Source organism: Phoca vitulina, unplaced genomic scaffold (genome assembly GCF_004348235.1).
Source record: "Phoca vitulina isolate PV1807 unplaced genomic scaffold, GSC_HSeal_1.0 scaffold40, whole genome shotgun sequence".
NCBI lineage: Eukaryota > Metazoa > Chordata > Mammalia > Carnivora > Phocidae > Phoca > Phoca vitulina.
In genome coordinates, this window is record NW_022589743.1 from 15,408,912 (window position 1) to 15,434,782 (window position 25,871).

The following is a 25,871-nucleotide window of genomic DNA, read 5'->3' on the forward strand; positions in this document are numbered from 1 at the left end:
ACGTTGTCCTCTGGTGACATCTCTTTCCATTCTGTTTCCCCATCAAGACTTCCCCTGAATTCAATTTAGCCAGATTTCAACCTGAATTAAAAATGCCAGGAAACAGGGTAATATTTAAATTATGATCTGACTCAGATCTCATGAACTCCCTCATGGAAAATCCCTTGCCTCAAGCTCCCTTCACATCATTATCAGAGTGTCAGGCTCCAAGACCTTCTTATGCATAGCCAGACCTATGGTGGCTCCAATGAAGAAAGTTTACGGTGAGTAGAAAGACTGCAGAGGCTCATGACTTCGGCAGAGGATCTGCGTAGATCTTCATTTCTGCTGTATGATCCGCCCAGCTATGCTATCACAAAGTCTACGGAGTATTACACTAGATGTAAACTCTTTGCTAAAAGTTAGAAAACTCTACAACAATGGTTATCTGTCTAGGAAAACCTTCCCAAACTGCAGACGGTAGCACTTACCTAGTGCAATAGTCACGGCAATGCGGTCTATTCACGGGTGTGAAAATATGCAAAACTAGGTAGATACGTCTATGCTAACATGAGTTTATGTGTACAACTGTGAATGAACTCTAGAGATTATTTGGTTGGAATTCTCCAGTTATAGAGGAGAAAATGGAGATTCAGAGAAGTCAAGCAATTTTCTCAAGGTGATATTAATAACAGGGCTTATGCTAAAACTCAAGTCTACCAAGTTCTTAGTCCAGTGCTCTCTCCAGTGTAGTTCACTAACTCATTCAGTCCTAGTTTCCTGCTCTATTCTTTTTTTTAAAAAAAGATTTTATTTATTTATTTGTCAGAGAGAGAGAGAGAGAGAGCACAAGTAGGGGGAGATGCAGGTAGAGGGAGAAGCAGGCTCGCCAAGCAAAGAGCCCAATGCGGGACTCGATCCCAGGACCCTGGGATCATGACCTGAGCCGAAGGTAGACGCTTAACCGACTGAGTCACCAGGCGTCCCCCCGCTCTATTCTTCAATCGTTTTCCTTAAGAGAAATCTCCACATCTCTTTGTGTCAGTGTATAAATCTATGTGCCCGTGTCAGTGAGCATGCATGTGAATGTCTACGTGTCCATGTGCAAGTATTTGTAAAGCATATCACTGGGTGTTTATGTCCTTTCTTCTAGGGAAACCTCTAGGTAATTACAGTTCCTTATGTCGGCACCAGCTATGAAGTTGGAGGAAGACATTTTGAGTCAATCACTAACAAGCACATTTGGTTCTCTCTCCAATCAGCTCTATTCCTGGGTCTTCAGGAAATGGGGCAAAAATAGGTTGGAACCAGACTCTCCTGGGGTCAAACTTGGTTCCAGGGCAGTAGTGCAAGCGCCTCGCAAGAAGACGAAGGGGCTGTGACAGATTAGCAGCATGTGCTTGGTTTTTAGCCTAATCATTATGTCCTATGATGTCAGCAAGAAAGGTAAGTACTTCTGTAGTCTAATATCCTAGAAAATCCAAAGAGAGACCTAGACTGTTTGGGGGTCTATTCCACCAGATTGAGATAAAGCCAGTTTCTCAGTAGGTGATGCTTTACAGTTATCCCATGTATTCTCTTACTTCTAGGCAGGACTGTAACTTACTTCAACTCAGAGAGATAGCTGTTCCATGGTGAGAAGTCTTCCCGCCCCCTTTTTTAAAGATTTTATTTATTTATTTGAGAGAATGAGGAAGAGAGAGAGCACAAGCCGGGGGAGGAGCAGAGGGAGAGGGAGAAGCAGACTCCCCAGGAAGCGGGGCTCTGTCCCAGGATGCTGGGATCAAGACCTGAACAGAAGGCAGACACTTAACAGACTGAGCCCCTCAGGTGCCCCCCATGGTGAGAAGTCTTCAGAGAATATGATGCATTCTTCTGCCTTATTCATGTAACGAACATTCAAAGTGCTGTCACCATTAGATGTCTTTCTTTACTGGAGGGTGCTGTCACAGTTTCAGTATTATCAACATCTACCACTCCCAAATTCATAACCCTCACAAGATGCTGTCTTCCTTTTTTAAGGTGGTACATCCAAACAGATGGGGATGCTCTTGGGTAGAGGGAGGTAAGGGAGGTGAGGGTAAGGGGGGTAGGCACTGACTTTCAGCTGACAGCCTTAAGCCAGGTGGGGCTGAGTGGTAGCTAAACCCTCAAGGACACAGATTATCCTCTCCTTGGGCAGATCTGTGTCTTCTCTGAACATCGGGGTTTTTTTAATCTCTATGGGCCCTTCTAACCCTGACATGCTGGGGTTTTCATTTCTAATGGGTCTTCTCTTGACAATGGTTATTGGAATTTTATTTATTTTGAATGCAGACAATAAAATATTTAAACACCACAGATTTATAGTGAAAAGTCAGTCTCCCTCCTACTCCAATCTCTCAATCTTCCAGTTCTCTAGGGAACCACTATTACCAACTTAACTGAATTTCCTTCCTACTCTAAGCACAGACGGATGTATACATCTAAAAACCTAAATGGTGGGCGCCTGGGTGGCTCAGTCGTTAAGCGTCTGCCTTCGGCTCAGGTCATGATCCCGGGGTCCTGGGATCGAGTCCCACATCGGGCTCCCTGCTCAGCGGGAAGCCTGCCTCTCCCTCTCCCACTCCCCCTGCTTGTGTTCCTGCTCTAGCTATCTCTCTCTGTCAAATAAATAAATAAAATCTTTAAAAAAAATAAAAAATAAAAAAAAATAAAAATAAAAACCTAAATGGTAGCATACCATACACACTATTCTGTACCTTGCTTTTTTTCCATTTAACAATGTATCTTATAGGTTGTTGCATATCAGTATGTATGACTTTGTCTCTTTCAACAATTGTACAGTATTCCTTTATATGCCTGTACTATAATTTTTGTTTATTCCCTTAAGTAATGTCTAAGCCCAACATGGGGCTCAAGCTCACAACCCCAAGATCAAGCGTCGCATGCTCTACCGTCTGAGCCAGCCAGGCGCCCCTGTACTATAATTTATTCCACCAGGTTCCTATCAATGGATATTTTGGTTTCTAATCTTTTGTAAACACAAACAATATTGCAAGCAATGACCTTATCCATTCTTCTCTGTGTACCTGCAATTTATCCACCTGGTAAATTCCAAGAAGCAGTTCTGCTGCATCAAAGGTTTGTTAGCTACTGAGACATTACCTTCCATCCCGGTGATTCCACTTTGCCCTTCCAGCCCCACCGTGAAAATGCCTGTTCCCCCTAAGCTGCTGGGCAATGGTTCTTTTTTTTTTTTTTTTTTTTAAAGATTTTTTATTTATTTATTTGAGAGAGACAGAATGAGAGAGAGCAAGCACATGAGAGGGGGGAGGGTCAGAGGGAGAAGCAGACTCCCTGCCGAGCAGGGAGCCCGATGCGGGACTCGATCCAGGGACTCCAGGATCATGACCTGAGCCGAAGGCAGTCGCTTAACCAACTGAGCCACCCAGGCGCCCTGGGCAATGGTTCTTGACATCAGTTAAGTCTCTCTGTTCTGCCCTCCTTTCCTTCCCCCACCCATTCTTTCTGTCAAGCAGTTTATGATTTTGGCAGTTTCCCTTTACATACAGGCAATCCCCTAGATGCCACTGCTGCACTGCTGGAAAAATAAAACTTAACACTTGTAGAGAAACTGGGGGTTCCCAAGTAGGATAATGGAAAAAAAAAAAACTTTAAAAACTATGGTCTGTTTAGAGGACTAGAGATTGGGAAATAAGTGGAGAGATTCTTGGGAGGTGTAATTCTAGGTATAGTAAATTATATATCCTCACATGATATGAATGTTTTCACTCCCTTTATTGTACTTTCTAAAGTTTATATGGTAACGATTTGTGTGGGAAAAAAAAAACCCTCTTATTAAAAACTGAAAAAAATTCTGACAGCATTTGGGGGTTTTCGGTTATTCAATATTAATGTAAAGTAATTCAACCAGATTGTCTTCCTAACATGGACACCCCTCCTTGAAGCACCAATGGCAGGTGTCGATATTAGTGAACTTAAGTCATTCTAGAGTCTAGAGCACTCTGTGCAGGATGGATTTTTCTTGGATATAGTGCTATGCATTGTAGGATTTGGGCAATTAAGGACACTTGTTCTTAGAAATTTGGAACAAGGGAAACTGGGTGATTAAGGGGGTAGAAGGATGCCAGAGATCAACCTGACCCAATTCAAAAATTTGCCCTGGGCTTCTTTCTTCCTCCTTCCTTCATGGCATGGTGGTTGGTTCCTGAATTCAGAATGTAGGCTAATAGCCAGTACTACTTGAACTGTGCAAAGAGATTAAATGGATGTTTGTTGGCTAGTTTGTGGACTTAATCAACATTCATGATACATTTCTATGGAATAATGGTGAATTCCAAACAACCAACTTATAAATGGACTTTTGAAATATCATTCCATTTATAAGTTTGAAACTGCCAATTCTGAATTTAAATTTACATTGAATACCAGGATGTGAGAGACACCAAGTAGGGTAGAAATAAAAATTAAATAAAAGGTCAAATATACAAGGTCATAAAAGAGATGCCCTCTGAAATTACCACACTATGGCTGACATCAGTCTGCACAAAAGGATTTCCCAGAAACAATCAGAAGACAGTTTATGAAAATGTTCCCAGAGCAAAGTAGGAATTTGAAACTGGAAGGATGATAATATACTACAACACAGTCATCAGAAGATGTGGGTCAACATGGAATGTAGAAAAACGTCAGATGGAGACTATTTGTTACTGTTTATGGAATTGGGCCAATGAAAAGATCCTTTACTATAAATATCCCCAAATTTCTTTCTGGTGGACAAAGATGACTCATTAGATGTTTTTCACTTATGATATAGTTTATACCATCTAGTTCCTATTGCTCAGATTCTATATAAATCTAGACTTTCTAATTAGATTTCAAAAGAACCTATATGTTTAGAACAGGATCCCTAGAAGAGAAAAATCCTACCTGATCCATTTGATGGATACATTCTATGTAAGTTTCTTTAAATGTCATTTTAGTATATAGATTAGGCTCCTTGGAATTTGATTAGTGTGAACCAATTTCTTTCTTTTTTTTTTTAAGATTTTATTTATTTATTTGAGAGAGAGATAGCGAGAGAGGGAACACAAGCAGGGGGAGTGGGAGAGGGAGAAGCAGGCGCCCCGTGGAGCAGGGAGCCTAATGCGGGGCTTGATCCCAGGACCCTGGGATCATGACCTGAGCCGAAGGCAGACGCCCAACGACTGAGCCACCCAGGCGCCCCAAGTGTGAACCAATTTCTACGGATTGTTTACCCCATGTGAAACTAGGGTGTAGGAGAGATAACATCAAACAAGTGTTCATTCTGATATTAATTATCATCTCTGACAAGTTACTTAATTTCTCCAGTGCTCAGTTTCTATAGCTACAAATGAGAGATTTGACTAGATGATATCATTTCTAGATATACAAAGGGAGGTTTAAATCTGAAGCACAGACTCAACAGCAATAGGTAAGGCCTCTCAAATAAGCCCTTTTGACCTGCTAGTATTATTACAGAATAATCTCCAAGAGAGATTTCCATTTAAATATACTGTATCTAATGTGCCCTATTTAAAATAAATTATTTTGTAATAAAGCAAAGCATCATCTGCTAAGTTATCCATTTCATAGATTTGGAGTTTGTACATCTCCTGAGAGGGGGGCATTCTTGCTCAAATATCCTTAGCCAACGAAAAACTAATATTGCAATTCCATCATCACTGGGAATGGAGTGGTTGTATTTACAGATGTGCTCCACCTTAATGCTCAGTTACCTAGCAGATGAGACCTTAAAGAGCTGCCAACATAGATGGACATTAATTTCAAAGCTTAAGCAGAACTGAAAATACACTGACAGATGAAGCCTATTAAGGAGACTTTGAAACAGTGGCTCCCAGGAGGTGGGAAGACATGCCACATTGAAATACCATTATCCCTGTGGCTAGAGGGCACAGTTTTTCTACTAGAGGATCACTAGGTTTTTCCCTTCTCTTTCAATCACAATATCACTCGGTGTGCAAAGTGTTTTCACACCTGTTTCCTCATTTTTATTTGTTTCTGATCTTCCCATTAACCCCGTGAAATAGGTAGGCCAAGAATTACTTTATTATAACCATCTTACAGATAAGGAAACCAAAACACAAAGAACTTATGTGACTCATCCAAAGTGAGATTTGTTTATCTTCCTTCTCATCTGTCTTAGAAACACATACATTATTACTTCAGAGAACTGACTGGCACCATGCTGGAAATATTTAATATAATTTCCTTATTTTTCCTTCTCAACCTGTTGGCTCTCCATCTCTGCCGATCTTCGCCAACACTGTCTTCCTGATTAAACTGAAGGCAGGGACTATTCCTTCCTCTGTAATTTTACGTGCAGTGCCTGGTACTGTGGCCGTTGGCCTCTGAAGGCAAGAACTATCATTTCACATGGACTTAATCAAGACTTCGGAAAGTAATTTAGATAAGTCAAGTAGGACTTACAGACCTTAATTTAATAAGCAATGATTAGAGACCATTAGAAACAAAAAAGGAACCAGTGTGTGAATTAGATTAGGTCAATTCTGGAGCCAAGTGAAGTTAGTTAGTTAGTTAGTTAGTTAGTTAGTTAGTTAGTTAGACCACAGCCAGAATCCAACTATGTCTCAACACTTCAGCGGCTGGTTTGAGTCACCAGCATCTTTCATTTGGGTTTCTGCAATAGCCTCCTAACAGGTTTCTCTGCTTTGACCCTTGCCCCCTACAGTCTATTTCTAACACAGCAGTTCAGTGATCCTTTCGAAACAAAGCCATCCACCACTCTTCTGCTCAAAACCTTGCAATGGATCCCCGTTTCAATCATAATAAAAACCAAAGTCCTTAAAGTAGCTTACGAGGCTCTTGATATAGGCCCATTACCTTTAGAACTTTCCTCATCTCCAACGGCCCTGTGCTCACTCCATTCCAGTCTCACTGGCCTCCTTGCTTCTCCTCTAAAACTGTAACACGTCAGACACACTCACACCACCTCAGGACCTTTACCCTAGCTGCCCCTTCTGCCTAGATTACTGCTTTCCCAGGTGTGTGCTTAGCTAATCCCCTACTTCTGTCAAGCCTTGGCTCACTTCTTTTCTCAAGGAAACCAGCTTGTATTGCAGGTTGCCCAGCCACTGCCCACCTACACCGCCAGAGTTCGCCCTAACCTTGCTCTGCTTTTAGTTTTTTTTTTTTAGCACTTACCTCCTTCTAAAATAACATAAAGTTGGGGCTCCTGGGTGGCCCAGTCTAAGGTTAAGCACCTGCCTTCAGCTCAAGTCATGATCCCAGGGTCCTGGGATGGAGTCCTGCATCGGGTTCCCTGCTCAGAGGGGAGTCAGCTTCTCCCTCTCCCTCTGCCTGCTGCTCCCCCTGCTTGTGCTCTCTCTCAAATAAACAAATAAAATCTCAGTCCCTGGTACAGAATGGATATTCATTTAAAAATATTTGCTTTGGGGCGCCTGGGTGGCTCAGTCGTTAAGCGCCTGCCTTTGGCTCAGGTCATGATCCCAGGGTCCTGGGATCGAGCCCTGCATCGGGCTCCCTGCTCCATGGGAAGCCTGCTTCTCCCTCTCCCACTCCCCCTGCTTGTGTTTCCTCTCTTGCTGTGTCTCTCTCTGTCAAATGAATAAATAAAAAATCTTAAAAAAAAAAAATCTTTAAAAAAATTTACTTTCTGGGTTGCCTGATGGCTCAGTCAGTTAAACGTCTGACTCTTGATCTCAGCTCAGGTCTTGATATCAGGGTCATGAGTTCAAGCCCCACGTTGGTGGCCATGTTGGGTGGAGCCTACTTAAAAAATTTTCTTTCTGAAAGAATGAAATTGAGGAGTGCATGAAGCTGGGTGGTCTCTCCTTCTTCCAGCTCCCTCTGCTTTCCCCAAACCTCTCTCAAAGAAGTTGACTTAAGACTTTATTTAGACAGGGGCGCCTGGGTGGCTCAGTCGTTGGGCGTCTGCCTTCGGCTCAGGTCATGATCCCAGGGTCCTGGGATCGAGCCCTGCGTCGGGCTCCTTGCTCAGTGGGGAGCCTGCTTCTCCCTCTCCCTCTGCCTGCCGCTCTGCCTATCTGTGCTCTCTCTCTCTACGTCTCTGTCAAATAAATAAATAAATAAAATCTTTAAAAAAAAAATCAGCTTCTCTAAAGAAGGTCCCAGAAATGTATGTAGTTTGACACTATAAAAATCATTTGCCTCCACACAAGTGAGCTTGTGGCCATTTTGGGGACAGAATGAATTGTACTTGTGTGGTAGGAGATTCCAGCCATTGCATGTATAGATGGACAACGTCTAAAACACCAAGCATCATTACAATGAGGACAACAACCAAGTGCATGCTTCCATCTGCACTGTTTTTAGGAAATGGCTCTTCCTAAATTGGCCAGGACTCAAATTCTGTAATATTCCAGTTTAGTTTACATCCCAGTTCCCTTGGGAGAAATGTAAATATAAGATTATTAATAACAAGATGTGTATGAGCGATTTGTCCCCAAGTTTGCCTTTGACCCAAAAGTGATGCCAATTCACCTTTGTTCCCCCTACTCCCCACTATAGTCAAGAATAGGGAAGGTGATTTTCTGATCCCACACAGTGTGTCTGTCTGAGCACAAGGGAAGAGACCCTGAGAGGGTGCTGGTGAAAGATGAATTCAGAACTCCTTGCGCACCCACCTCCTTCCTCCCCTGAAAACAATGCAAGAGTCATTCCTACTTGATCATGGCCAATCCCAAATCCCAGGGAAGGTGACTCATTGGGAGCAGGCTGCAAAGGAGGTTAGAGTGAGGCCCACCCCACTCCTGACTCTGAGTCTGAAATGGAAATTCAGCCTATTGTCTCTGCATCGGGCTGGGCCCCTATTAGTCTGGGGGCGCTAGAAAAACTTCAAATCAGAGGATCAATCTCTTCCCTCTCTCAAGTTCTCTCTTCTCCCTCTTCTACTCCTCTCTCTCCTTTTAGACACAGATGAGAACCTAAAGAAGAGGCAGAAATGGAGCATTGTGGTCAAATTTCTGATTGCTGTCACCCTGTTGCTCAGTGGAGTCGCCATGATAGTGTTTGTCCTTTTTGAAGTCCCATGCTCTGTAAGTTTGTTGATGTATTGGGTCCCTGGACTGGATCTATAAAGACTTTCTTCTGGGGGCACCTGGGTGGCTCAGATCAAGATCAGTCTTGATCTCAGCTCAGGTCTTGATCTCAGGGTTGTGAGTTCAAGTCCTGTATTGGGCTCCATGTCCAGCATGGAGCCTACTTAAAAAAAAACATGTTTATAAAGACTTTCTTTTTCTGTTCCAGAGGCAGGCTCACATAATGAAAAAAGCATGGACTTTGGGGTTTGGATAGAACTGCCACTCACACTCAAGCAGAATGGCTTTGAGAAAGTTGTTTGACTTCCCCAACATGAGCTGGCTCATCTGTAAAATGGGACTAATGATATTTGCCTCTCATGGTGTTTTTGAAGGTTAATTAAGATCCTGTGTGAAAGGCACCTGGCACATTGGTGGAGCTTGCTAAATGCAAGTTCCTGTCCTCTGCTGGACTTGGACATTCTTTACGGACAACAGATCCAACGAGATTGAGTGTTTTCTTTAAAAAAGATGATTTTTTTAAAATGGCCTGGCCAAATGCATACCAGCCATCTAAAATTACCACCAGTTACTTTTTCTCTTCGGAGTCAGTGCTGGGGAGCAGAGAGCTATGCCGATGCCAGTGGTTGGGCCGAAGGCAAAGGAAGGAAGGCCAGCAACCTGGGGCAGCTGAATCCCAGCTTGAGTCTCAGCCCAAGAAGGAAAGTGGTCTCTGTATGGTTTATGTCATTTGCTTGGAAAAAATGAGGTTAATATATAAGTGCTGGGAGACAGGGAGCTGCTTCATTTACGAAGCAAATGTTGGCGTTTCTTTTATGTGTCAGGAAATAGGGAGGTACTTGTACTACTATTTTATTTTCCTAACATCAGCTCAGCCATAACATAATAGGGTATTTATTGAAAATATATTATTTCTGAGCCCCAGATATAATCATTCAAAATGTCTAGAGTGAGGCCAGGAATCTTATTTTTTAAGATTTTTAACAACCCCCCTAAGCAGAGGTGGATTTACTGTGAAATTAATGAAGCTTAAACTTCAGGACCCATGGGACTTGTATAAAGCTTGTATCTAATTTTGTATTCTTAAAATTCGTATTTTTTTCTTAAAAAAAGGTACCCCAAATTGTAAGAGTTCAGAACCCACAGCATATGTATCCACCCCTGCCCTCAGGTAACTCTTATATACAACAAAGTTTAGGAACCACCACCCTGAAAAGTTTGAATACTTGGCAAAGTAGCTTTCCTCTTGGCCCTTGGTTTTCCTGACAGCATCATAAGCTCATATTGCCCTTTGGTGTCTAAAACAAACACACCACCACTGTTTCAGCATGGCTGCTTTAAATCCAGTTTCCCCGGGGCGCCTGGGTGGCTCAGTCATTAAGCTTCTGCCTTCGGCTCAGGTCATGATCCCAGGGTTCTGGGATCAAGCCCCGCATGGGGCTCCCTGTTCAACGGGAAGCCTGCTTCTCCCTCTCCCACTCCCCCCTGCTTGTGTTCCCTCTCTCGCTGTCTCTCTCTCTGTCAAATAAATAAATAAAATCTTTAAAAAAAAAAAAATTTAAATCCAGTTTCCCTGTCAGAAGTGGACTCAGCCTTTCAATACCAGAAACTGATGTGTGCCTTCTCTACAACATCCACAACACTCACTAAGATGAGGTCTCCAATAATTTTAAAATTAAAGAAGGGGGGGCGCTTGGTTGGTGCAGTTGGTTAAGTGACCGACTCTTGGTTTTGACTCAGCTCATGATCTCAGGGTTGTGAGATCAAGCCCCGTGTTGGGCTCCTCACTCAGCACAGTTAGCCTGAGATTCTTTCCCTTTCTCCCTCTCCCTCCCCTTCTGCTCCTCCCCCCATTTGCACTCTTTCTCTAAAATAAATAAATAAATAAATAAATAAATAAATAAAATCTTTTTAAAAATTAAATTAAAGAAGGAATCCACTTTTTCAGAATTAGAGCATTGAGAATGGGTCTCAAAGATTATCTAGTCTAGGATGGTACACATGTGTCTACTCTTTAATTCTGTGTCGACTGCACATATCAATAATCAAGCACAGTGCCCTAGAAGCTGAATACGTTCTGGAGATCTAACACACAAAATAGTGATTATGGTCAACAATAGTGTATTATATACTTCAAAATTGCTAAGAGACTAGATCCTAAATGTCCTCACCACAAAAAGAACTGGTAATTATTATGACATGATAGAGGTGTTAGGGTGGTAATCATATTGCAATCTATAAATGTATGCAGTTGGGCACCTGGGTGGCTCAGTCGGTTAAGCGTCTGCCTTCAGCTCAGGTCATCTCGGGGTCCTAGGATCAAGTCCCGCATTGGTCTCCCTGCTCAGCGGGGAGTCTGCTTCTTCCTCTGCCTCCCCCTCTTCCCTGCTCATGCTAGTTCTCTCTCTCTCAAATAAATAAATAAAATCTTGAAAAAAATGTTTGTAGTCAAGACGCTATACACAAACTTACACAATGTTCTATGTAAATTATATCTCAATCTTTGAAACTGAAGCACAGCACTCTTTCTATCCAGCCATGGCATCAGAGTATTTCTTATCACAGAGTATTTCTTATCACAGTTTTTTATGCCAACTTATTTGTCATCTCTGGTCTAGGTTACTATTTTCTATAATCCGGTTTCTGCTAATATTGGATGATGAGCTCATGTAAATTAGTATGATTTAATCATAGGATATATGTTTAGTTCTTCACTCCAATCTGCATTATCATTTCTACTGAACACTGGAAGAGATAGGCCTGAACGGGAATAAAGAGTCTAGTCCAGAGTTAGAGGTAACCATGTAGTAGCAACACTGATTGAATTCCTCCCATCAACAAAATAAGCTACTAAATGATAAAGGAATAAAAAGAATAATAAGCAATTTTATCTCATTTGAGCCTCACAAAAACTGTGGGAGGTAGCTAGAGCAGGTATCTACATTTTATTGATACTTAAACTGAGGCTCAGAGAGGTTGTGTGACATACAGCTGGTAGAAACAGAACTGAAATCCAGGTCTTTCATTCCTATACTGAAATTTTACTGAAAACCTTCTATGCACCAAGTTCCCTAACTTTAAGAGGGTCATAGTCTATGTTCATAATAGTTAAGCCTTTAGGGGCACCTGGGTGGCTCAGTCGATTGAGCGTCTGCCTTCAGCTCAGGTCATGATCCCGGAGTCCCAGGATCGAGCCCCGCATTGGGCTTCCTGCTCAGCAGAGAGCCTGCTTCTCCTTCTGCCCTTCATCCCACTTGTGCTCTCTCTCTCTCTCACTCTCTCTCTCAAATAAATAAATAAAATCTATAAAAAAAATAGTTAAGCCTTTAGAAAGAACACAGAAAATCAGATGGGATATGGAATGAGATATACCAAGAGTGGAATGGGATTAGTATAAAATATTTGGTCCACAGAGACTCAGATCTCTGTCCCTTTTCAAACATAGTGAGATTGTGTGGGTCTGATTCAAGAAATGAAGTAGAATCCCTGTGCAACTGGGATCCAAAGTGGCCTTTTCCATTCAAGGCAAACGGGTCAAGCAAGGGGTGGATGGGCTCTTTGCTAGTGGGTTATAGGGTCCAACCAATTGTAGGTTCTCATGCATAAATAAATGCACCTTGCTGATACTTTCTGTGTAAATACAATAATTTTTCCTAGAATTGCTGGGTAACAAAGAGGCAAAATGATGTGTACTTGGAATTAAATTGGGTTTTATACTAAGCCATCTCTGTGATGGTACATGAAGGAATACCGATTTGCATCCTCTTTACCACTCATTTCCTTTCAATCTCTAGGTTGGACAAGATGCTCCCAACTCATCAAGCCCAAAGAAAGCTGCAGGGATCACTATCATCCATGAGACATACTTCTGAAAAGCTCTTCTCTGCTTCACACATGGAATGAAGGATACCGCACGGTCTTCTCCCTGTCATTAACCAATATTGGCAGGTTCTTGCGAATTCACTCATATCTTCAGCAGGGACATGACAATCAAACAGTAATGCCAGGCCAGTGAAGGGGGAGCCTGGGCTTAGCAGTCAGACTTACCCTCATGCCATTGCTACTCTCTTAGCCCACGCCTCTGAGATTCACTTCATCCCTCACGGAAAACGGGTATCTTTTCATCTCATCAAATGAGAACAAAAAGTCTTCCCTCTGAGCACTATGAATGGACCTATTGCTCTCTTTGACAAAAGGTTTAAACATAGCCTCCAAGTGGCAAAACAGCCACCAGTGTGGCACAGTTCACCAACTCCTCTGTCATCCTCACAGCTGAATTCATGCTCACTGGCTCTCAGCTGGCTTAGGGTGGGGGTTCCTGTCTTCCCAGGCTGATGTTCATAGGGTTTTATGACTTAGCCTCTGCCCTACATGGAGCTATCCACACACTGGTGAGGGAAACATGACCCTAAGCATTCCAGAAGTCCTTCTTCTAAGTCATCCCCAAAGGGCTTAGGGACTGCATAAAATAGGACACACATAAGGTCTCCTGATGATCCACAACTCTTCAAGCAGGCCTGACATTACACCCTAAACCACAATGCTGAGCTGAATACATTTTGAACAAGGATTCCAGAGCAAAATGATTCTGATGATCTTCCTTACAAAGGCATAGCTCTGAGTCAAGTCTGACCTGCTCAAGTAAGAGTCTGGCAAGGAAGCAGAAACAGTGGATGTTGAAGGGAACAGGTTAAGAAAAGGGAATGGCAGGAGGGATAAGACTGTCATCCTGCTTCTAGTATGAGAGTGTTGAAACCATTCCATTTCATTTTGGCCAGATTTAACTGTCACTAAGTAATTCTGTTTTCTTAGTTCTCAGGTAAAAACCACATACGGATTGTATCCTTCTCTCTCTCACTTCAGGTACTGTCCAAAAAAGTTATTCTCTAAACTATACCAACAGGGGAAAATATCTCACTCCAAGCTCCAATTTATTATTCAAGCTAAGCCTGGAAGAGATAGAACAGATACAAAGCATGGAAGATGATAGTTTTGAAAATACAGGAGGTGGAGAGGACAGAGCACTGGGGCTGCCATTTGGATAAATGAGCATATCATTTGCACCCCACACTGATTCACGACATCGCCTCCAGTTTATCCTGGGGCTCAGTCTAAACATGAGATATGGGGGAAAAAAAAAAAGAAAAAGAGAAAAGCTTGCTCCTTCCCAAGACCACTAGGGAGGATGATTAAAAACATTCTATACTTAGAAACTCTTGGTCTAGGACTGATGCCTACATTCATCCCCACCCTTCCCAGCCTCACCCACAGCATGTCCTTTAATCCAGAAACATGAGGTTCCCTAGGAGACGAAAACTGTGGCAAAGTTTACATTTCTTACATCTTCTGCAAGAATATGATCTGGGTAACATTTGTACTGACTTTATAGAAATTCACTGACGGAATCAAAATTGTGTACTTTGCTTTGAGGACAACGTGCTTCCTCTGACACAGCAAGGGTCCTCTGAGGCTTTTCTGACTCCCTAATAATTAGTTAACAGTTTGGAATCCCATAGAACCGGTAGGGATCTTTGGAGAGACAGGACAGACAACAGAATTCCCTTCTGTTGGGAGGGAGAACTCTCGTGTGGAGTTTGGGATGTGAACTTTTAGTCCCTTCACAGCAAGGCACAGTTCTCCCTGTCGTCACCACTCTAGACTCAGCTATAGACTCCTGCTGAGCAGGGAGCCCGATGTGGGGGCTCAAGGACCCCGGGTTCATGACCTGAGCTGAAGGCAGATGCTTAATGACTGAGCTACCCAGGTGCCCCTCGATAAAAAAGTTTCTAAGGAGTGCCAATTATTCCGCTGGGAAGTGACAAGCCAGGAAGATTTTTATGGCAAATTCACTCTCATTAAGTTACCACACTTTGTTTTTTGATTATTAAAGGACATTCTCATTATAACAGTTTTTAGGAAATGCTGGAAGGTGTAAAGAATAAATGAAAAAACAAGAAAGAAATGATACCTAATCCCCCCTCCCAAAGATAACCACTGTTAATACTTGGATGTATCTCTCTACAGACATTATAAATAAAGACACATGTTTCACAAATCACATCATATTCTCCATACTATTTTAAACCTGTCCTTCTTTTTTGGTTAATACATTACTGCTGTGTTTCCAGTTGGCACAAGTAATTTTTTTATTTTTTTAAGATTTTTTTTTTTAATTTTTAAGTAATCTCTATGCCCAACATGGAGCTCAAACTCACAACCCCAAGATGAAGAGTCGCATACTCTACTGACTGAGCCAGCCAGGCGCCCCTAAATTTTTCTTTCTTTATTTTTTAAGTAATCTCTATACCCAACATGGCGCTCAAACTCATGACCCTGAGATTAAGAGTCACATGCTCTACTGACTGAGCCAGCCAGTTGGCCCCAGTTGGCACAAGTATTAAGTTGTGCTTTTTTTTTTTTTCAAGTCTTAGAGTTGAGAAGCCTGGCAGTCATTCTCTCTTGGGCTTTAGTGACCCCAAAACCTTCTGATAGGCCCAAAGATTAAGGTGGGTAATTGCTTAGAACAGAAAAGGAACATTCACAGGAACCCTCCAATTTAAACTTTTAAAGGTATTGTTGAATCACATTAATAGTTGCAATTGTGTGTTAAAAGCATAACTTTCTTCAATATAAAGACTTAAAATATATAAGTTTTATATTTTGTTCTGTCATTTCTTCATTTTTAACCTGTGATTCATTTATATACCTGTGATCTCAAAAAGCATAGCGACCTAGGACTCCCTGGACCTCTGAAAGGCCTGAGCAGGACATTAGCATCCCTCCTTTTCTGGGTTACTAATCAGAGAGGGACTTAAGGATGGGTCTCTCCTAATCATCCTCTTACCCCACCCTACTTATTTTAGAGCCTCTTTGAGCAGTGTTCAGCGGATTCTGACCCAAAGCACTTTTCCCATGTTTATGACCAGAAATAGCCATTTTCCAAGGAATAGTTGCTATATGTACTTAGGACTGGGAGCTAGGAATCCTTGTTTTTTCTTTGCCTTGGACCGGTTGACAGTCTTACGGCCCCTCTTCGCCTCACACTCGGACCCTCCACTCTCAGGGTTCTATTTCTGGAGTTTACATATGCTGCCCCACGTTGCCATTTATCTCTTCCTCTATACTGCCTGGTTCTTATGCCTGAAGCCTGTAGTAGCTGTATTAATTTGTATATGTCTATATTACTTTGAATCTGACACAGCACTATGTGCATAGCAGACACCCAACACATATGCTGATAATGTCACTCCACTAAATGGATAGCTGAGGGTACCATAACTGACTTCCTAGAAGAAAATGAGGTATCTTTACTTCAAATCAAAGCTGCTATTGGTTACCAGGTAAACGCAAACCAACGAGAGGCCATCCTGGAACTGTTGGTAACATTTGAATTTCTCTCTCTGGACTTATATATTTTTTTCTCTCGTATTTCTTTATCCCTTCATCTTTCTCTTCCTGTTCCTTATTCTAACACTTTCCCATTTCCTTCTTTTCCTTTTCCTTATTTAGTGACCTGTCATCTAATACCTGTCATCTAATACCAGAAATTTCCCTTAATCAGAATTCCTAGAGAACTTGGATCCATGTCTATGGTTAGATTTCAGGTCCCCAAAGCCTTTTTTCTAACTAACCTTCCTTCATGTGGTAGAGTGTAGCAACGGGGGCACTTTGGGCTGGAATATACAAACTTTTACCAGACACTTGTGAATTTGCGCCACCCAGTGGCTGAAGTCGCTAACTTCATCCTCTGAAAAAAGTGGGCAAAAATAAATGAAAATAAGCAAATGTAAATAAATGTGAAGTCCATATGTATTATTGGCCCAAAGGGGGGTTAAAAAACATTCATAAACACCAAGATCCTGCCCTATTTTAAGTCTATTTTCTAAAATTTAAAATAGGAAGGAGAAGGATATGTTCAGAGTATAGTGTCATGGTCTCCACAGAATAAGATAATGTCCAGAAGACTCTCCAAGGATTTATTCAGGTCATGACTGCTCCCTAATGTACTGGAAAAGAAGAATAAACAGTGCAGGCTATACTATAAATTCCTTATTGCCCTCTAGAAGAACCAAACATTCAACAGAAGAGACACTGAATTTGAAGACTTATGAACTATACATATGATAATACCAGATAGCAGTTTATTTCTTCTACAGTGAATCTTCTTGGGGGGGGTGTTGCCTGAGTGGCTCAGTTAAGCATCCGACTCTTGATCTCAACTCAGGTCTTGATCTCAGGGTCGTGAGTTCAAGCCTTACGTTGGGCTCCATGCTGGGCATGGAGCCTACTTTAAAAAAATAATAATTAAAATGAATTTTCTCAGACATGTCTATGTCTAGGACACATGACAAGCAGTAGAATTCATGGGTTGTAGGATACATACATCTTCAACTTTGCTAGATTGCATATGGTTTTCCAAAGCAGTTGTACCAAATACGTTCCCACCAGCATTAGAGTATTATTCCACTATCTCCCTAACTTGAAAATCAGACTTTAAAATTTTTGCCAATCTTATCTCTATGAAGTAATGTGTCATTGTTGTTCTTATGTATGTTTTCCTGCTTAATAATGAGGTTGAGTTTCCTTCCACATATTTGCATTCAGGTTTTCTCTTGCTTGCTTATAACCTTTCCCCTTTTTTTGGGGAGGGGGGTTGTTAATCTTTTTTTTTTTTAATATTTTATTTTTAAGTAATCTCTACACTCAACATTGGGCTCAAACCACAACCCCGAGATCGAGAGTCCCATGTTCTACTAAGCCAGCCAGGAACCCCTGTTAGTCTCTTTTTTTTACTGTTATGGAAGTCTGTATTCTTGGCTATATTCTTGGACACTAATTGTCTGTGAAACATGTTACAATCAAAAGTGTATTTCTAAGATATTATTCCTCAACATGCAGATTTATACATAAAAAGCAACCATCAGCCTCTGAAGCTCTGGGAATCCCATTTGGCTCCAAGAATTTGTTTTGACTTTGGCTTCTACGGCTGCATTTAAAAAGCTGTTTGACACATTAAAACTCCCACAAAACTGAATGTATTTCTTAGAAGGATTTCAAGAACTCCCATCTTGAAGGACTCTGCTTTGCCCAACACACACATGACAAAATAAGGTAGCTGGGTCATCAGATCATCCAACCCTATTTAATTCTTGATGGCAGGAAGAGAAAAAAAAGTAGGTCTCATGAAGCTACTAGTATCTGTCATTGTCTTTTTCTGAAATTAAACCAGCTAAGTAACGCACAGGTTCAATTTCAGAATGATTGATTTAGATATTTTTCTCCCCAGGCATTTGTGATGACTCTATAGTGTTGAAGAGAATTGCAACATGCAGGGATAGCTAACTCCTGGGCCTGTTTTCCACTAAAAAGCACAGAGCTCTCCAGGGTAAGCCATAAAGTACATTTGCCCAACATTTTTATTTGTCTAAGCATGGGAGAATGAACTTTGGCAGAAGAGACGGTCCATGTGCCAGAGCAACGTCACCTTAGGGAAGCATAGCTTCCTTTTCTCTGTTGCAGATGTCATTGTTTACCCTTTCCGCTCCCTCCTTCCTATCCAGATAGGAAAGAATCTGATTCCCATACCCTCTCAATGAAATCCTTTCCCTCCCCACATACTCATTCTTCCTGGTGGATTAAGTTTAAACCTCTGTCCTCTAACTGTAGACCGTAATAACAGCTAACATTTCATGCACATCTGTTATGTAAGAACAAAAGCTTTGTCTTCTGCTAAAGTAACAGTAGGGAAACAAGTAGATTAAGGAGCATATAGCTGGCCTAAACTACCATACTCTATCTCCCCATAGTTGCTCTCTTGCCTCTCTTTAATCTGTACACCATTCTCCACACTGCAGCCAGAAAGAGCTTTGCAACACGCAAATTTGATCGTGTTACTCCTCTGCTAAAAACCATTCAGTGGCTTCCCACTGCTATCAGGATAAAGCCCCAAATCCTTAACAAGACTGCTAAGGCCCTGAATAGTCTAGCCTGTCTCCTTCTCCAGTCTCATCTGCCCTCACTGTTCCCCTGACTCTAGCTTCGGCCACAGTGGACCAGCTTCCTTCTTTCTTGCCTCAGAGCCTATGCTGTTCTCTGGGCCTCTGACACCATTTCCATTCCCTTACCCCACCTTCCCCTTCCTTCACTACCCTTTGCCTATTTAACCCCTACTCATATTTCAGATATTGACTCAACAGCCACCTCCTTCACAGAGTCCTCTCTGACCTCCCAAACTCCACTAGGTTTACAGTGTAAATTTCCTCCACAGAATTAATCCGTTTGTAATTGTTCTGCTGTGGCATTTGATGGACGCCTCTCTCATAGAGGTGAGCTACATTGAGAGCAGGCACCATGCCTGTTTTACTTACATTGTGTCCCTAGTCCTAGAGCTGTGTCTGACATGTGTAGGGATTTCATAAATAAGTGCCTTTCATGAAAGGTGAGACAGATAGGGGCTGAGTTGGTTCTCTTCCCAGACTCTCTTTCCAAGGTTCCCAAATCCTAGAAATTTGTTTTTTTCATTTTTTTAAAAAAGATTTTATTTATCTTAGAGAGAGAGAGAGAGAGAGAGAGAGAACATGAGCAGGTGGGGGGGCAGAGGGAGAGGGAGAAGCAGGCTCCCCGTGGATCAGCGAGCCTGACACACAGGCTTGATCCCAGGAGCTTGAGATCATGACCTGAGCCAAAGGCAGACACGCCTAACCGACTAAGCCACCCAGGCACCCCAATCCTAGAAATTTATAATCCATCTTCTCGGTGTCCTCCCTTCTTTTACCATGAGTCACCAGCCTGGTCCCCATCTTACCCTCTGAAGGAACTACAATTATTATCTGCATTTTATGAAAAAGTGAGGGATCAGCCACTTACTTGCCCAAGGTCCCAGAGCTAGCAAGTGACAGAGCTAGGATTCCAATGCAGGTAGGTGACCTCAAAATCTCTACACTCTTTACCACTACATATAAGCCCTGCCAATTACATCTTTCATTGATGTTTCTCTTTAACTGTTTGACCTCTTCCTTATCTACTTCTTTTTATTAGGAGGATTAGCCCTTTGTGATACGAGTTGCAAACATTGTTCTACTTTGCCACTTATGTTTTGACATTGCTTAAGGTGTTATTTTGTTTGGCAGAAACTGTGAGCTTTGTGTAGTCAAATTATTAATCTCTGCTTTTATGCCTTCTGTATTCTGAATCATAATTAGATTTTCCTTCCCTGTGCCAAGATGCTAAATGAGTTTTCTCATATTTTGTTTTCACTTTTTATATTTTTATTTAAATATTTAATCCATTTGGAGTTTATCGTGGTGTGAGGTACAAATTGACACTTATTTTTTTCCCGGATATTATCCAATTGTCCAAACCATTTTTTGAGTAGCCCACCTTTATTATATACTAGGTTCCTATATTTATTTTGGTTTACTTCTATACATTCTATTCTGTTATATACTTGTATAATTGGTACTTTTTCTTTTCTCCAGTGAGCATTTTTTAACCTTTATCTTTGACTTCTCTGTAATATTGGGCACTGTTGACTAATTCATTTTCTTTGATGTACTTTCAGTGCTATATTGGTTACTGAGTAGGTGAATAAACATGTACTTAGGGCACTAGCAAGTCAGGGGCAGCAAAATAATAATGATGAAGATATACTCGCAGAGGTCACCAGAGGAAAAATCAGAACTTTGTTTTGCTGTCCCTACACATACTTTATAGCTTATAATATTTTTATTTTAAATATTAAAAAAATTTTTTTAAAGATTTTACTTACGGGGCGCCTGGGTGGCTCAGATGGTTAAGCATCTGCCTTTGGCTCAGGTCATGATCCCAGGGTCCGGGGATCAAGCCCCACATCGGGCTCCTGGCTCAGCGGGGAGCCTGCTTCTCCCTCTCCCTCTGCCTCTCCCCCTGCTCATGCTCTCTCTCTGTATCTCTGTGTCTCAAATGAATAAATAAAATCTTTAAAAAAAAAAAAGATTTTACTTATTTTAGAGAGAGAGAGAGGAGAAGCAGAAGGGGAAGGAGAGGGACAAGCAGACTCCATGCTCAGAGTGGAGCCCCATATGGGGCTCGATCCCATGAACTGGATCCCACGACTCATCACCTGACCCGAAACCAAGAGTCAGAAGCTTAACCAACTGAGCCACCCAGACACCCCTAAAAATTTTTTTTAAATAAACTCTACACCCAACGTGGGGCTCCAACTTATGACCTGAAGATCAAGAATCACATGGTCTACTGACTGAGCCACCTGTGGCTTCAAAATTTCTATCAGTTTGTGCTAATTCCCTAATCTGTATATCTGACCTAGACCTTTCCTTTAGCTTTTGAATCTGTCTAGTGAAGGTCACCTGTACATCCTACAGACACCTCAAACTTAACATATCCAGAACAAAACCTACCCCTTCCCCTTCAGGTCTGCTCTTTGCCTGATGGTCCCTCTCTTGGTGAGTAGCCCATTATCCATCAACTATGCTGGACATTGGAAAATCATTTTTAATTCTACCACTTATTTATCACTTTTCTCCCCCTAATTAATTGCTTTTTAAAAAAGATTTTATTTATTTGAGAGAGAGAAAGAGCATGGGGGGGGGGAGGATCAGAGGGAGATACTGGGAGCCCAAAGTGGGACTCGATCCTGGGACCCCAGGATTATGACCTGAGCTGAAGGCAGACGCTTAACCAACTGAGCCACCCAGGCACCTAATTAATTGCTTCTTAAACGCCTTAAATCCATTTCTTCTTCCTCATCCCCATTCCAATGGTGCTAGTTCAATCTTTCATCATCTCTTACTTGGACTGCTGAACCCCCTGGCCTTTCATTTTGCTACTTTTCAGTCCACATCACTGCCAGAGAGATTCAGGTCTAAAACTCAGATGAGTGATAACACTGCTCCCCAACTCAAAATGCTTCACTGGCTCTCCACGGCCGAGTAAAGTGTCAAACCCACTATGGTCTGGCCTCTGTCTACCCATATCGTGTCATGTACAGTGGCCCTCCATTCTTGTTCTCTGTACTCCAATCATATGGACCAGCTGGCCACCCTATTTCATGCTTCTGTCCTTTGAATAATTTGTTCCTTCTGCTTGGAATTTCCTTCCCACTCCTCTCCAAGACTTAACTCATCACTTTCCAGAGACTTACACCTTAATTCTCCCTACAATTGACTAACCTCTTCTTGGAGCCTTTAGTATACCTAACACATCTCTGTTACAACACATATTATCTTGTATTGTAATTATTTTCATGCATATCTGTCTCCCCAACTGGACAGTGAGCATCTTTTTTTAAAAAAAAAATTTGAGAGAGAGAGAGAATGCAAGCACATGAGGGGCAGAGGGACAAGCAGACTCCCTGCTGAGTGTGGAGCCTGATGCGGGGCTCGATGCAGGGCTCGATCCCAGGACCCCGAGATCATGATCTGAGCTGAAGTCAGATGCTTAACCAACTGAGCCACCCAGGCGCCCCTGGACAGTGAGCATCTTTTTGAGAGCAGAGACTATTTTATTAGTCCTTGAATCTCTAGTACCTGGCATAGTCCTCATCCTAGAGTAGGGCTAAAAAATATTTGTAAGGTAAAGGAATGAACACATAAGAATGTTCTAGAAGTGGGACGTCTGGGTGGCTCAGTCAGTTAAGCATCTGCCTTCAGCTCAAGTCATGATCCCAAGGACCTGGGATTGAGTCCCACTGCCTGCCACTCCCCGTGCTTGTGCGCTCTCTCTCTCTGACAAATAAATAAAATCTTAAAAAAAAAATGTTCTAGAAATTTCAAATAAAAAGATATGTTCTGTAGGTTGACTTGTAGGAGACTAATAGGCTGTCTGTCTGAAGGCCTCTCAGGCTGTTTTACAGGCTTAGAAACCCAAATTTTCCACACACAGAGAATGGTCCCATTATTTAGGAGCAGATTCACACTAACCAAGCTTGTATGTAAATTTATCAATTTATTAATTACAACTAGTAATATAATTGTCATAAGTACAAAAATACTATTCTCTGTATAAGTAGCATATCCTGAACCTGAAGGGAAGCTACATTATTCATACATAATTGTTTGCACTCTCCATGGAAGAAAAAAAAAAACCTAATTCTTGAAGGGCAAAAAGAATCTTTCTTTATATATAAAGTACAGGTAGACATATAGTATATAAACAGATATCTATCTGGCATATCTGTAGTATTAAAACTTCAATGGGGGAAGCAATTAGGAAAAAGAATGTCTAAAAGGCTCTTCAGGGCTGACAGTCATGATAAAAAGCCTGAGAACACCAGTTTAACTCCCATACTGATTCTTTCTTAAGGAATCAGAATTAGCGGGGTTAATTCTAAAATTCAGATATTTGATGGCATTAGGCTGATATGGTGTCTCTACAACATCACAGCCTATAACAGGGCGATTATGCGTGAAATTCATTGGCCAAGACTCTTTTTCTTGAATGGGCACTCAGAAAGTCAGCTTCCATAGGCTTCAAACTTCCATTACTAATGCCTCCCTCTTTCAGGATGACTCATTCTCCCTTTGGATATACTATACATATTTGGTATTTCCCAGGAGCCAGTCCACTTCCTGAAAATCTTGACATATCTTGGCTGGGATCCATCATCTTCTGAGGTTGTATAAAGTAGTGGTTACAAGTTGGAGATAGAAGTTTGAATCTCTACTATGCTACCTGTTTACATTCTCTGAGCATCAGTTTCTGCATCAGTAAAATGGGAGTGACAACACCTCCCTTAATGGGTTTTTAAGGACTAAAATGAGAAAAGATACATATATAAAAAGCCTTGAACAATAGTTACTTTTAGTACCAAATTAGGATGAGAACCCTGCTGTGTCATTTTGAAAGTGTGTTTGTGTGAATGCATGATTAAACAGTAAAGACTCAGGGAAAACTGTTGTCCTTGGTATGATTATAGATTCTAGGAAATTAATAAAGTGAGTGGACAAACACTAAAAAATGTGTTTTGCTGTGTAAAAATAACCAATTACAGTCATTGATGGAAACAGCTTAACATTTAAGGCCTAATTATCATGCAGCACAATAACAATTACATATATCATTAAATATGCATCAGATTAACCTCGTTGTAAGTTTTATTTGATTATAATAGGAAAGTATTCATTCTGTACTCTAAGGAACAGTCTTATAGTTAATTGCTCACAATGCCTAAGTCTGTTCACTATTTACATTAAGTAAATGGGACACAGCTCCTGAGTTTGTTCTGCCCTAGAGGTAAAGCTGGATTATCCATCCTTGATGGCAATTATGCATTTGTTCTGTGACCTAGGAGATAAAGTACACTCCCTTACTTATGTATAGTAAGGTGCTAAAGAAGCAAGCAGCAAAAGAAATTCTATTTAATTGCTCAGTGTTCTGGAAACAGGTTTCTAGTAGGTAGATAGGATTCAAATAATGAAAAAATTCTAATGTTGAGCACTGGCTAACCTAGCCTCCTACAACTTCTAAACAAGCCCCAGGGTCATCCTATGGAGCACTTCTAGAATTAGAATCACAATTATAATTTATTTGAACCCCACCATGAACCAGGTATTTTATATATATAGTCATATCCTTACAAAACTCTTATGAATTAGGTATTATAATTTTCATTTTACACACGAGGAGAAAAAAGGCACAGAAAGATAATAACTTGCTTAAATACTTGCAAGTGGTAAAGGGTAGTAGTTAAATTTTTCGGATAAACAGAAGTTACTCAGCAACAATACATTCCTAGTTCACCTAACTTTTTGGATTCTACCCAAAGCCTGGTGACTCACGAGACAGATACTCTGCACTTTACATAGATCAAAAAGAAGTCAGGATGGTGAGGAAGAGGCAAAACAGATGGGTAGCAAAAGCCTGGATTCATGGACACTCTCCTTAATGGCTATGGCATTATGAAAATCCTGATACCTGCTAACTCCAGTTTTAAAGAGTCAGAGGTAGTTTATTAGTAACATTTGGCCAGATTTGGCTTTCATCCTGGCTGTGCTACCTAGTAACTAAATGACTTTGGGCAAGTGGTTTTCCTTTTATGAGCCTTATTTTCCCTTATTTGTAATGTAGGATGCAGCAGGGCCCTTTAGCAAAAAAATTTTTTCCCTCTTGTTCACCTGAGATCTTTAGGGCCCTCTTCCTTAATGCAGAAGCAACCCAGACATGCCACCATGTGGACAAATGTCTATATAGACCTTATATTTCTGTAAATAGATTAGCAGGACTGCTTCCACCTTTCCTCTGCAGACTGGTCACAGTTGAGGTGGATCAAGTTAAATAAGCAGTCTAGGAACCTTCTGGAAAGAAAAGGATTGACTCCTTAACTCCTTTGATGAGGGTGGTCACAAAGAGAGAAAGATAGAAGGTGGAGTAAAGGCGCAGGAAGGAGGAAGGCAATGCTCCTGAATGCAAGACTCCACAGCAGAGCCTGAGGAGGCTAGAACCAGTCCTGAACTAGGCCACAGGGGAGCCTGTGCTTCTGGGAAAGTGACTTAGTCTGTGTGAACTCACATTGCTGAGAGCTAAGAGCTGTAATCCTTGAGGCTCCTGCCTTTTGTGGGGTGAAACCCGCTCTTTTGAGCGTGTCACAGGAAGATCCCTTGCCTTGAAGAGCCCTTGTAATTGGCAAAGGACTCTGCTCCAGGACCTAAATCTCTGGCTAACTTACATGTACTAGGTATACCTCAGAGCTTAAAGGAGAGGAAGTTGAAACCCAGAAGAAAGCATCTAGAAACTTCTAGACTTTCTGTTTTTATCTATTTGTATACCAGACTACAAAGAACCACCTCACTTAGAAAAAATATAAGTATT

The 25,871-nt window shown here is 41.4% G+C and overlaps 2 protein-coding genes across 4 annotated transcripts in view; one reads left to right on the forward strand and one right to left on the reverse strand.

Moving 5' to 3' along the window:
- The window catches only part of ACACA (acetyl-CoA carboxylase alpha), a 279,886-nt gene that overhangs the window by 250,875 nt on the left and 3,140 nt on the right, over positions 1 to 25,871 (reverse strand). The gene's annotated exons all lie outside the window — the stretch shown is intronic.
- Positions 1,374 to 14,782, forward strand: CUNH17orf78 (chromosome unknown C17orf78 homolog). The gene is made up of 4 exons (XM_032429231.1): positions 1,374 to 1,425; positions 8,872 to 9,062; positions 9,653 to 9,784; positions 12,860 to 14,782. Exons 1-4 carry the CDS (start codon positions 1,374 to 1,376, stop codon positions 12,935 to 12,937), a joined length of 453 nt encoding a protein of 150 aa, XP_032285122.1. The 3' UTR covers positions 12,938 to 14,782.

Coding starts and splice junctions, on each gene's coding strand:
- CUNH17orf78 (XM_032429231.1), top strand. CDS start 1,374: ATGTGCTTGGTTTTTAGCCTAATCATTATGTCCTATGATGTCAGCAAG. Junction 1,426..8,871: donor CTATGATGTCAGCAAGAAAG/GTAAGTACTTCT, acceptor ACTTCAAATCAG/AGGATCAATCTCTTCCCTCT. Junction 9,063..9,652: donor TTTTTGAAGTCCCATGCTCT/GTAAGTTTGTTG, acceptor TTCTCTTCGGAG/TCAGTGCTGGGGAGCAGAGA.